Source organism: Oncorhynchus gorbuscha, linkage group LG02, assembly GCF_021184085.1.
Source record: "Oncorhynchus gorbuscha isolate QuinsamMale2020 ecotype Even-year linkage group LG02, OgorEven_v1.0, whole genome shotgun sequence".
Lineage (NCBI taxonomy): Eukaryota > Metazoa > Chordata > Actinopteri > Salmoniformes > Salmonidae > Oncorhynchus > Oncorhynchus gorbuscha.
The window spans coordinates 2,804,600-2,816,629 of NC_060174.1; the positions used below are offsets into that span (position 1 = coordinate 2,804,600).

The 12,030-nt window shown below is 41.7% G+C and overlaps 1 protein-coding gene across 6 annotated transcripts in view; it reads right to left on the reverse strand.

Annotated features, from left to right (window-relative positions):
- Positions 1–35: 35 nt before the first annotated feature.
- The window catches only part of tp63 (tumor protein p63), a 137,338-nt gene continuing 125,343 nt past the window's right edge, over positions 36–12,030 (reverse strand). For 4 of the 6 annotated variants that reach the window (XM_046299655.1, XM_046299654.1, XM_046299658.1 and 1 more), the window contains 4 exons: positions 5,255–5,463; positions 3,530–3,674; positions 2,674–2,767; positions 36–2,319 (listed from right to left, as the gene is read on the reverse strand). In XM_046299655.1, coding sequence (XP_046155611.1) covers positions 2,023–2,319; positions 2,674–2,767; positions 3,530–3,674; positions 5,255–5,463 — 745 coding nt within the window. In that variant the 3' untranslated portion in view covers positions 36–2,022. The remainder of the gene's footprint in view (positions 2,320–2,673; positions 2,768–3,529; positions 3,675–5,254; positions 5,464–12,030) is intronic. The other 2 variants (XM_046299656.1, XM_046299657.1) reach the window with 1 other exon arrangement.

The window sequence follows — 12,030 nt, forward strand, 5'->3', positions numbered from 1 at the left end:
TTAGTGTTGCTGGTCAAGGACTGTTACTAACTTCCCTTAGTAACAGTCCTTGACCAGCAACACTAGCTTCCCTTAGTAACGGTCCTTGGCTATCAGGCATCCGACATTGAGCATCAGCATTTGAGGAAATGCTTTGAAATCGATGAAAGTTGCTTCTCTGCCCCGTGGTGCGCTTGCTTTGCGTCAATTGTTGACGGTTCATTAGATCTTGTGAATTGAAATGCGAAAAAAATAAAGTTACATTTGGTTGCATGTGGCCTCTACTTTATACACACACCAATGATTATTTTACTATGAGTTAAGAAGTTAAGAAGCTGCTACTACTACTTGCTAGGTTCACAATGTAAACCAAAGCAACGTGTGTGTGTATATATATAGAGGATTGTTTATTTAGTATAACCACTAACAACAATGTAACATTTTAATTTGGACCAAAGCCAAGGAGAAATGGCTTGAATCGTGCAAAGCTAACAGACCATTAACGACACAGTACAACAGTGGTGTGCAGAACAGCGTCTCGGAAACGCACAACGCGTCCGTCTTTGTCACGGATGGTTCTATTGCAACACCGGGTTCTACTCCCATCAGATTAAAACAAGAGGAAGAGGTTCCAGTGGGCGACAGCACTGGACAATTTGAGGAGTGTGAACATCGCCTGGTCCGACGAATGCCAATTCCTGGTACATTACACTGATGGCAGTGTCAGGATTTGGCAGAAACTCATCGCCCCCCCAGTACAGGCTGGTGGTGTAATGCTGTGGGGAATGTTTTCCTGCCACACATTCAGGTCTCTTGATACCAATTGAGCAACGTTTGGACACCACACAATCAATTTCCTGAAGAATTCAGGCTGTTCTGGAGGCAAAAAGGGTCTGACCCGGTACTAGATGGGTGTACCTAATAAACTTTCCACTGAGTGTATATCCTGCTGTTTTCTTTGCAATATTTGTGAATGAGTTTATAATTTATTTATGAAATGGTAGCAGTTGACAGATGTTTGCTAAGTGGGTCAACAGCAAGACAGAAGCACCTACACACACACATTTTTCTATCTTTATAATTTTTACGGTCTCCTCTGTCATAACGCACTTTGGATTGAATTCTGTCCATACACCTTCTTTGGCCCAACAACAACAACAACAACAACAACAACAAATCCCCTTTTTCCTCTCACGCTTTAGCATCGGAATGGATTATAGAACCTATCAAAGCAAATCACAAAAAGCAGTTAAGAGTTTTGTCTCAAGAAATGTGAATTATTTTTTGTTGTTGAAAAATTATGAAATGTATCTTTTCTAAAACCATAATTTGTCTCACCCTCTAGCTGGCAGCTATGGAAGGCTTTTCTAAAACCATAATTTGTCTCATCCTCTAGCTGGCAGCTATGGAAGGCTTTTCTAAAACCATAATTTGTCTCATCCTCTAGCTGGCAGCTATGGAAGGCTTTTCTAAAACCATAATTTGTCTCATCCTCTAGCTGGCAGCTATGGAAGGCTTTTCTAAAACCATAAAATAAGTGCATTTTTATTTGCATAGTATTTTGCTATTTAGGATATCTGAACTAAGGACCAGGGTCCAGTTTCCCACTAGCGATGTAAGTCAGGTCTTATGACGATGTACTTAGCTGGTCTGAGGTCGGTGAACAACTTCCAACAGTGGTTTTTGTGTTCTGCTCCAAAACGAGGGTTGTTCTAACAATGAACTTCGATGCTTTTGAGGAAACCGGACCCAGAGCACTTTGAAGCAGAGAATTCCTAGTTCTGGACCGTGATACGAGAATGGCTGGTCAACAGGTGTGTGACAGAGGCAGGGCTTTAATCCAAGGCCCATTGTCGACAAGCGTACCGCACTCGAATGGTAATGATAATGATAATGTACGCTTGAGCCAACATCCCCAGCGTTTACTGTAAAAGTGATCTCTGAATGACAGGAAAATGGCCGTTTTTACAGACCCATTGGTACAGTGCGCTTGTCAACAGTGCGCCTTAAGATTGAAATTCCATCCAGAGTGTGAGAGGTTTTCTATTCCCCCTCCTCTTTGATGCGCTGCTGCTTGTTGCGTCGGGAGTCCAGGTCGAAGGAGAAGTCGGACCAGTCGTCACGCGGAGGGAAGGAGATGGTCTGGCGCAGGGTGAAGCGCACGGCGTCTATGACCCGCTCGCCGCGGGCCTCGGAGGACCCTACGCTGACGGCGGAGGCCCCGCTGGAGGTACGCAGGATGTGGGGAGGAGGGGAGAACTCCATGCTCTGCCGGTGCTCCATGATGCCCTTCCAGATGACGTGCTGGAACTCCTGCGGGATCTTCAGCCGGGACAGGTCCTGTGGACGGGGATGACATCACACACTGGGGGTTAGTCTCTTTAGCCTCGTTTAGTCTTCTCTCTCAGGCTAGGCCCAGGGCCCAGCAGGCAGCCCAATGCTCTCAGGCTAGGCCCAGGGCCCCAGCAGGCAGCCCAATGCTCTCAGCCTAGGCTCGGCGCCAGGCAGCCCAAAAAATGAAGAGTAGTTCTGATTACAAAAAATAGACAAAGATGACTTACAGATAAACATTCCTTTTTCATATTCTTTTTAATTTTTTTTCTTGCCTTACACAAAGGCTCAGGCCTCCTGAAGCCAGCCGACGCTTCTCTCTGAGTTTAACCACACAGGTGCGTGCGACAGGCAAGGCCTCACCTCCAAGTTATAGTTCTCGATCTGGTAGATGTTGGTCAGGCCCTGTGCTGTGAAACAGTCCAGGCAGGCTGCGCAGCCCAGCCGCAGAAGAAAGCTACAGCGGGACAGAGAGAAGGAAACGGGTTAGTAGTCTTGTAATGACTGTATTAGACAAGACTGTTCAACGATACAGAGAGCTCTGTCCAGATCCAATACAGAGAGCTCTGTCCGATCCAATACAGAGAGCTCTGTCCAGATCCAATACAGAGAGCTCTGTCCAGATCCAATACAGAGACCTCTGTCCAGATCCAATACAGAGACCTCTGTCCAGATCCAATACAGAGACCTCTGTCCAGATCCAATACAGAGACCTCTGTCCAGATCCAATACAGAGACCTCTGTCCAGATCCAATACAGAGAGCTCCAGATCCAATACAGAGACTCTGTCCAGATCCAATACAGAGACTCTGTCCAGATCCAATACAGAGAGCTCTGTCCGATCCAATACAGAGAGCTCTGTCCAGATCCAATACAGAGAGCTCCAGTTATTTAGAACCGTGTTAGTTAGAGCGGTTCAGGTTTTGGTGACAAAACTAGCGCTAGGAGACTCTTTCAATGCCGTGTTGAAATTGTTCTGTCAATATTGTGTCTCGTCCTGACTTTTTATAGAACTGTCCAAGAGCGTCAACAGATGTGTGTTATCAGTGGTGGCTGGTGCCACTTTTTTATTTTAATTTTATTTTAAATCGGTGGATGAGCTCTTAGTAACGGAATGAATGAAACATGATCAAACAGAGCTACTGTAAAGCCATTCCAGCCATTACTATGAGCCGTCCTTCCTTCACCAGCCTCCACTGGTGGTTGTTTAGCTAGGTACCTGGAGATGCTGCTGTCCATGGGGTAGGGAGGCGGGGGGGTGCAGTGGGAGCTGGGCACCATGGGTAACTGGGGCTGCAGGATGTGGGCGGGGCTCAGGGCCGACATGTCAGCGTTCATAGCCATGTGGCCCATCATCGGAGTCACTAGAGAAACCATAGAGATCATAGTTTTATCTCTATAAAAGGAAGCAATCTACTGTTAGCCAATGTGGCCAATCGTCAAGAGTCACTAGAGAATCACATGGACTTGTGTGAGTGACTCTTAAAGGGGCTAATTTGACATTTTTAAAATGTCAAATGAATCTCCAGCACCATTACTATGGTTCAGATATTTATGTAGATTAGGGGCCAGTGAGCATCATCACGTCACTCCAGAAACAAGCTTCTGTGAGCGGTACTCTTTAAAGCCACAATCTGTCATTAGTTTTTTCAGCCCTAAGGGATGAGGCTGGACAAATGTAAGAACTCTTAACGGTCTCTGAGATTGTGTATTATCTACATAAGATAGACGAGGGGGCACCTCGACAACAATACATGAGGTGGAGGAGGAGAAAGGGAACATGCTCAGCCATCTATCGTCTTACTAAAATAGTGGAAGGACAACGCCAAGAATAATACATGTCCTGAGAACAGGAGCGAGACAGACAGGGATCTCTAGACAGGACAGGGGCCTCTAGACAGGACAAGGACCTGCAGCGAGACGGACAGGGACCTCTAGACAGGATAAGGACCTGCAGCGAGACGGACAGGGGCCTCTAGACAGGACAGGGACCTGCAGCGAGACGGACAGGGGCCTCTAGACAGGACAGGGGCCTCTAGACAGGACAGGGGCCTCTAGACAGGACAGGGGCCTCTAGACAGGACAGGGGCCTCTAGACAGGACAGGGGGGGCCTAGACAGGATAAGGACCTGCAGGAGACAGGGGCCTCTAGACAGGACAGGGGCCTCTAGACAGGACAGGGGCCTCTAGACAGGACAGGGGCCTCTAGACAGGACAGGGGCCTCTAGACAGGACAGGGGCCTCTAGACCGGACAGGAGCCTCTAGACCGGACAGGGCCTCTAAACAGGACAAGGACCTGCAGCGAGACAGACAGGGACCTCTAGACAGGACAAGGACCTGCAGCGAGGCTCCAGAGGGGAGGAACAGAATCCCACAGGGATTTTTAAAATTTATTTGACCTTTATTTAACTAGGCAAGTCAGTTAAGAACACATTCTTATTTACAATGACGGCCTACAGGGGAACAGTGGGTTAACTGTTAACATATTTGTACCTTGTCAGCTCGGGGGTTTGAACTTGCAACCTTCCGGTTACTAGTCCAAAGCTCTAACCGCTAGGCTACCCTGCCGCCCCATTGACCCAGAGGAGGAAGCGTTCTGACAGGGGGCTGAGAGTTGAACAGTGACAACCTACACGTCCCTCCCAGTGCCACTTGTGCCCAGACAGATACAGCTATCCTCCCTGACGCATGTCACATGATCGGCCCAGAGGGGACGTGGTACTGGAGTTGGCGGGGCAGGGGAGTTATGACAGGGACCCAGACACAAAGACAGGACAGGGCCTCTAGACAGGACAGGGGCCTCTAGACAGGACAGGGGCCTCTAGACAGGACAGGGGCCTCTAGACAGGACAGGGGCCTCTAGACAGGACAGGGGCCTCTAGACAGATCAAGTCAGACAGGGGGAGCAGAATCTCTCTATACAAAGGGGTAAGGCACACTTACTGTCAGTCAGGCCTTGGGCCATGGAGGAGGGGGTGAGGGTGTTGCGTTGCTGGGGGTTGATGAGCTGGCTGACGGAGGGGAGCTTGTTGACCTTGCCGTGGGGGGGAGGAGGGGAGCTGGAGCCATACTGGGGCTGGGGTGCCATGGCGCTCCTGGGGCAGGGGAGAGGAGGGTACAGGCCGTTACTCTCATCGCCCCAGAGATCCCATCTTTAACGACAAAGGGTCAACGTGCCTGTTAGTTACACTGGTAAACAACATGTTCAGTTGACATTGACAAGGTTAGGTAATCATTTTTGACAGATTGTGTAGCTGATGTTATTCTCAAACATGAATCTCTCTTACACGCCAATTTGTGTTTTCAACACGATCGGAAATGATTCAATTGAAGCACGCCATAGAGACTCAAAGCATCTCTCTGTGACTATAAGGTGTACGTGTCATCTAGCAGTATGTGTATAGAGCAGCTGCTCTTGCCGCCCCCACTCTCCTTAGACGTTCAGAACATCTAGACGAAATACGAATAATGAAGCTCAGATTAAACATCATTCAATGAAACGGAGGTGACATCTAACATCCTGTAGATTACATCTATCATCCTGTAGATTACATCTATCATCCTGTAGATTACATCTATCATCCTGTAGATTACATCTATCATCCTGTAGATTACATCTATCATCCTGTAGATTACATCTAACATCCTGTAGATTACATCTAACATCCTGTAGATTACATCTAACATCCTGTAGATTACATCTAACATCCTGTAGATTACATCTATCATCCTGTAGATTACATCTATCATCCTGTAGATTACATCTATCATCCTAGTGGAGGAGTAGATTACATCTATCATCCTGTAGATTACATATATCATCCTAGTGGAGGAGTAGATTACATCTATCATCCTGTAGATTACATCTATCATCCTGTAGATTACATCTATCATCCTGTAGATTACATCTATCATCCTAATGGAGGAGTAGATTACATCTATCATCCTGTAGATTACATCTATCATCCTGTATATTACATCTATCATCCTGTAGATTACATCTATCATCCTAATGGAGGAGTAGATTACATCTAACATCCTGTAGATTACATCTATCATCCTGTAGATTACATCTATCATCCTGTAGATTACATCTATCATCCTAGTGGAGGAGTAGATTACATCTATCATCCTAGTGGAGGAGTAGATTACATCTATCATCCTGTAGATTACATCTATCATCCTAATGGAGGAGTAGATTACATCTATCATCCTGTAGATTACATCTATCATCCTGTAGATTACATCTATCATCCTAATGGAGGAGTAGATTACATCTATCATCCTAATGGAGGTGTAGATTACATCTATCATCCTGTAGATTACATCTATCATCCTAATGGAGGTGTAGATTACATCTATCATCCTGTAGATTACATCTATGATCCTAATGGAGGTGTAGATTACATCTATCATCCTGTAGATTACATCTATCATCCTGTAGATTACATCTATCATCCTAATGGAGGTGTAGATTACATCTATCATCCTGTAGATTACATCTATCATCCTGTAGATTACATCTATCATCCTGTAGAGGACATCTATGATCCTAATGGAGGTGTAATCTACATCTATCATCCTGTAGATTACATCTATCATCCTAATGGAGGTGTAGATTACATCTATCATCCTGTGTAGATTACATCTATCATCCTAATGGAGGTGTAGATTACATCTATCATCCTGTAGATTACATCTATCATCCTAATGGAGGTGTAGATTACATCTATCATCCTGTAAATTACATCTATCATTCTGTATTACATCTATCATCCTAATGGAGGTAGATTACATCTATCATCCTGTAGATTACATCTATCATCCTAATGGAGGAGTAGATTACATCTATCATCCTAATGGAGGAGTTACATCTATCATCCTGTAGATTACATCTATCATCCTAATGGATTACATCTATCATCCTAATGGAGTGTAGATTACATCTATCATCCTGTAGATTACATCTATCATCCTAATGGAGATTTACATCTATCATCCTAGTGGAGGAGTAGATTACATCTATCATCCTAGTGGAGGAGTAGATTACATCTATCATCCTGTAGATTACATCTATCATCCTAGTGGAGGAGTAGATTACATCTATCATCCTAGTGGAGGAGTAGATCTATCATCTCTCATCCTGTAGATTACATCTATCATCCTAATGGATCTATCATCCTGTAGATTACATCTATCATCCTAATGGAGGAGTAGATTACATCTATCATCCTGTAGATTACATATATCATCCTAATGGAGGAGTAGATTACATCTATCATCCTGTAGATTACATCTATCATCCTGTAGATTACATCTATCATCCTAATGGAGGTGTAGATTACATCTATCATCCTAATGGAGGTGTAGATTACATCTATCATCCTAATGGAGGTGTAGATTACATCTATCATCCTGTAGATTACATCTATCATCCTAATGGAGGTGTAGATTACATCTATCATCCTGTAGATTACATCTATCATCCTAATGGAGGAGTAGATTACATCTATCATCCTGTAGATTACATCTATCATCCTAATGGAGGAGTAGATTACATCTATCATCCTGTAGATTACATCTATCATCCTGTATCATCTATCATCCTAATGGAGGTGTAGATTACATCTATCATCCTGTAGATTACATCTATCATCCTGTAGATTACATATATCATCCTGTAGAGGACATCTATGATCCTAATGGAGGTGTAATCTACATCTATCATCCTGTAGATTACATCTATCATCCTAATGGAGGAGTAGATTACATCTATCATCCTGTAGATTACATCTATCATCCTAATGGAGGAGTAGATTACATCTATCATCCTAATGGAGGAGTAGATTACATCTATCATCCTGTAGATTACATCTATCATCCTGTAGATTACATCTATCATCCTAATGGAGGAGTAGATTACATCTATCATCCTAGTGGAGGAGTAGATTACATCTATCATCCTGTAGATTACATCTATCATCCTAATGGAGGAGTAGATTACATCTATCATCCTGTAGATTACATCTACCATCCTAGTGGAGGAGATTACATCTATCATCCTGTAGATTACATCTATCATCCTAGTGGAGGAGTAGATTACATCTATCATCCTGTAGATTACATCTATCATCCTAGTGGAGGAGTAGATTACATCTATCATCCTGTAGATTACATCTATCATCCTAATGGAGGAGTAGATTACATCTATCATCCTGTAGATTACATCTATCATCCTGTAGATTACATCTATGATCCTGTAGATTACATCTATCATCCTGTAGATTACATCTATGATCCTAATGGAGGTGTAGATTACATCTATCATCCTGTAGATTACATCTATCATCCTGTAGATTACATCTATCATCCTAATGGAGGTGTAGATTACATCTATCATCCTGTAGATTACATCTATCATCCTGTAGATTACATCTATCATCCTGTAGAGGACATCTATGATCCTAATGGAGGTGTAATCTACATCTATCATCCTGTAGATTACATCTATCATCCTAATGGAGGTGTAGATTACATCTATCATCCTGTAGATTACATCTATCATCCTAATGGAGGTGTAGATTACATCTATCATCCTGTAGATTACATCTATCATCCTAATGGAGGTGTAGATTACATCTATCATCCTGTAAATTACATCTATCATTCTGTAGATTACATCTATCATCCTAATGGAGGAGTAGATTACATCTATCATCCTGTAGATTACATCTATCATCCTAATGGAGGAGTAGATTACATCTATCATCCTAATGGAGGAGTAGATTACATCTATCATCCTGTAGATTACATCTATCATCCTAATGGAGGAGTAGATTACATCTATCATCCTGTGGATTAGTATCTATCATCTATCATCCTAGTGGAGGAGTAGATTACATCTATCATCCTGTAGATTACATCTATCATCCTAATGGAGGAGTAGATTACATCTATCATCCTGGAGGAGTAGATTACATCTCTCATCCTGTGGAGATTTACATCTATCATCCTGTAGATTACATCTATCATCCTAATGGAGGAGTAGATTACATCTATCATCCTGTAGATTACATCTATCATCCTAATGGAGGAGTAGATTACATCTATCATCCTGTAGATTACATCTATCATCCTAATGGAGGAGTAGATTACATCTATCATCCTAGTGGAGGAGTAGATTACATCTATCATCCTGTAGATTACATCTATCATCCTAATGGAGGTGTAGATTACATCTATCATCCTAATGGAGGTGTAGATTACATCTATCATCCTAATGGAGGTGTAGATTACATCTATCATCCTGTAGATTACATCTATCATCCTGTAGATTACATCTATCATCCTAATGGAGGAGTAGATTACATCTATCATCCTGTAGATTACATCTATCATCCTAATGGAGGTGTAGATTACATCTATCATCCTGTAGATTACATCTATCATCCTAATGGAGGAGTAGATTACATCTATCATCCTGTAGATTACATCTATCATCCTAATGGAGGAGTAGATTAGATTACATCTATCATCCTGTAGATTACATCTATCATCCTAATGGAGGAGTAGATTACATCTATCATCCTGTAGATTACATCTATCATCCTAATGGAGGAGTAGATTACATCTATCATCCTGTAGATTACATCTATCATCCTAATGGAGGAGTAGATTACATCTATCATCCTGTAGATTACATCTATCATCCTAATGGAGGAGTAGATTACATCTATCATCCTGTAGATTACATCTATCATCCTAATGGAGGAGTAGATTACATCTATCATCCTGTAGATTACATCTATCATCCTAATGGAGGAGTAGATTACATCTATCATCCTGATGGAGGAGTAGATTACATCTATCATCCTGTAGATTACATCTATCATCCTGTAGATTACATCTATCATCCTAGTGGAGGAGTAGATTACATCTATCATCCTGTAGATTACATCTATCATCCTAGTGGAGGAGTAGATTACATCTATCATCCTGTAGATTACATCTATCATCCTAGTGGAGAGATTACATCTATCATCCTGTAGATTACATCTATCATCCTAGTGGAGGAGTAGATTACATCTATCATCCTGTAGATTACATCTATCATCCTGTAGATTACATCTATCATCCTAATGGAGGAGTAGATTACATCTATCATCCTGTAGATTACATCTATCATCCTGTAGATTACATCTATCATCCTGTAGATTACATCTATCATGGAGGTGTAGATTACATCTATCATCCTGTAGATTACATCTATCATCCTGTAGATTACATCTATCATCCTGTAGATTACATCTATCATCCTAATGGAGGTGTAGATTACATCTATCATCCTGTAGATTACATCTATCATCCTAATGGAGGTGTAGATTACATCTATCATCCTGTAGATTACATCTATCATCCTAATGGAGATTACATCTATCATCCTGTAGATTACATCTATCATCCTAATGGAGGTGTAGATTACATCTATCATCCTGTAGATTACATCTATCATCCTAATGGAGTAGATTACATCTATCATCCTGTAGATTATTCTATCATCCTAATGGAGGTGTAGATTACATCTATCATCCTGTAAATTACATCTATCATCCTGTAGATTACATCTATCATCCTAATGGAGGAGTAGATTACATCTATCATCCTGTAGATTACATCTATCATCCTAATGGAGGAGTAGATTACATCTATCATCCTGTAGATTACATCTATCATCCTAATGGAGGAGTAGATTACATCTATCATCCTGTAGATTACATCTATCATCCTAATGGAGGAGTAGATTACATCTATCATCCTGTAGATTACATCTATCATCCTAATGGAGGAGTAGATTACATCTATCATCCTGTAGATTACATCTATCATCCTAATGGAGGAGTAGATTACATCTATCATCCTGTAGATTACATCTATCATCCTAGTGGAGGAGTAGATTACATCTATCATCCTGTAGATTACATCTAACATCCTAGTGGAGGAGTAGATTACATCTATCATCCTAATGGAGGAGTAGATTACATCTATCATCCTGTAGATTACATCTATCATCCTAGTGGAGGAGTAGATTACATCTGTCATCCTAATGGAGGAGTAGATTACATCTATCATCCTGTAGATTACATCTATCATCCTAATGGAGGAGTAGATTACATCTATCATCCTAGTGGAGGAGTAGATTACATCTATCATCCTGTAGATTACATATATCATCCTAATGGAGGAGTAGATTACATCTATCATCCTGTAGATTACATCTATCATCCTAATGGAGGAGTAGATTACATCTATCATCCTAGTGGAGGAGTAGATTACATCTATCATCCTGTAGATTACATCTATCATCCTAATGGAGGTGTAGATTACATCTATCATCCTGTAGATTACATCTATCATCCTGTAGATTACATCTATGATCCTAATGGAGGTGTAGATTACATCTATCATCCTAATGGAGGTGTAGATTACATCTATCATCCTAATGGAGGTGTAGATTACATCTATCATCCTGTAGATTACATCTATCATCCTAATGGAGGTGTAGATTACATCTATCATCCTGTAGATTACATCTATCATCCTAATGGAGGAGTAGATTACATCTATCATCCTGTAGATTACATCTATCATCCTGTAGATTACATCTATCATCCTGTAGATTACATCTATCATCCTGTAGATTACATCTATCATCCTGTAGA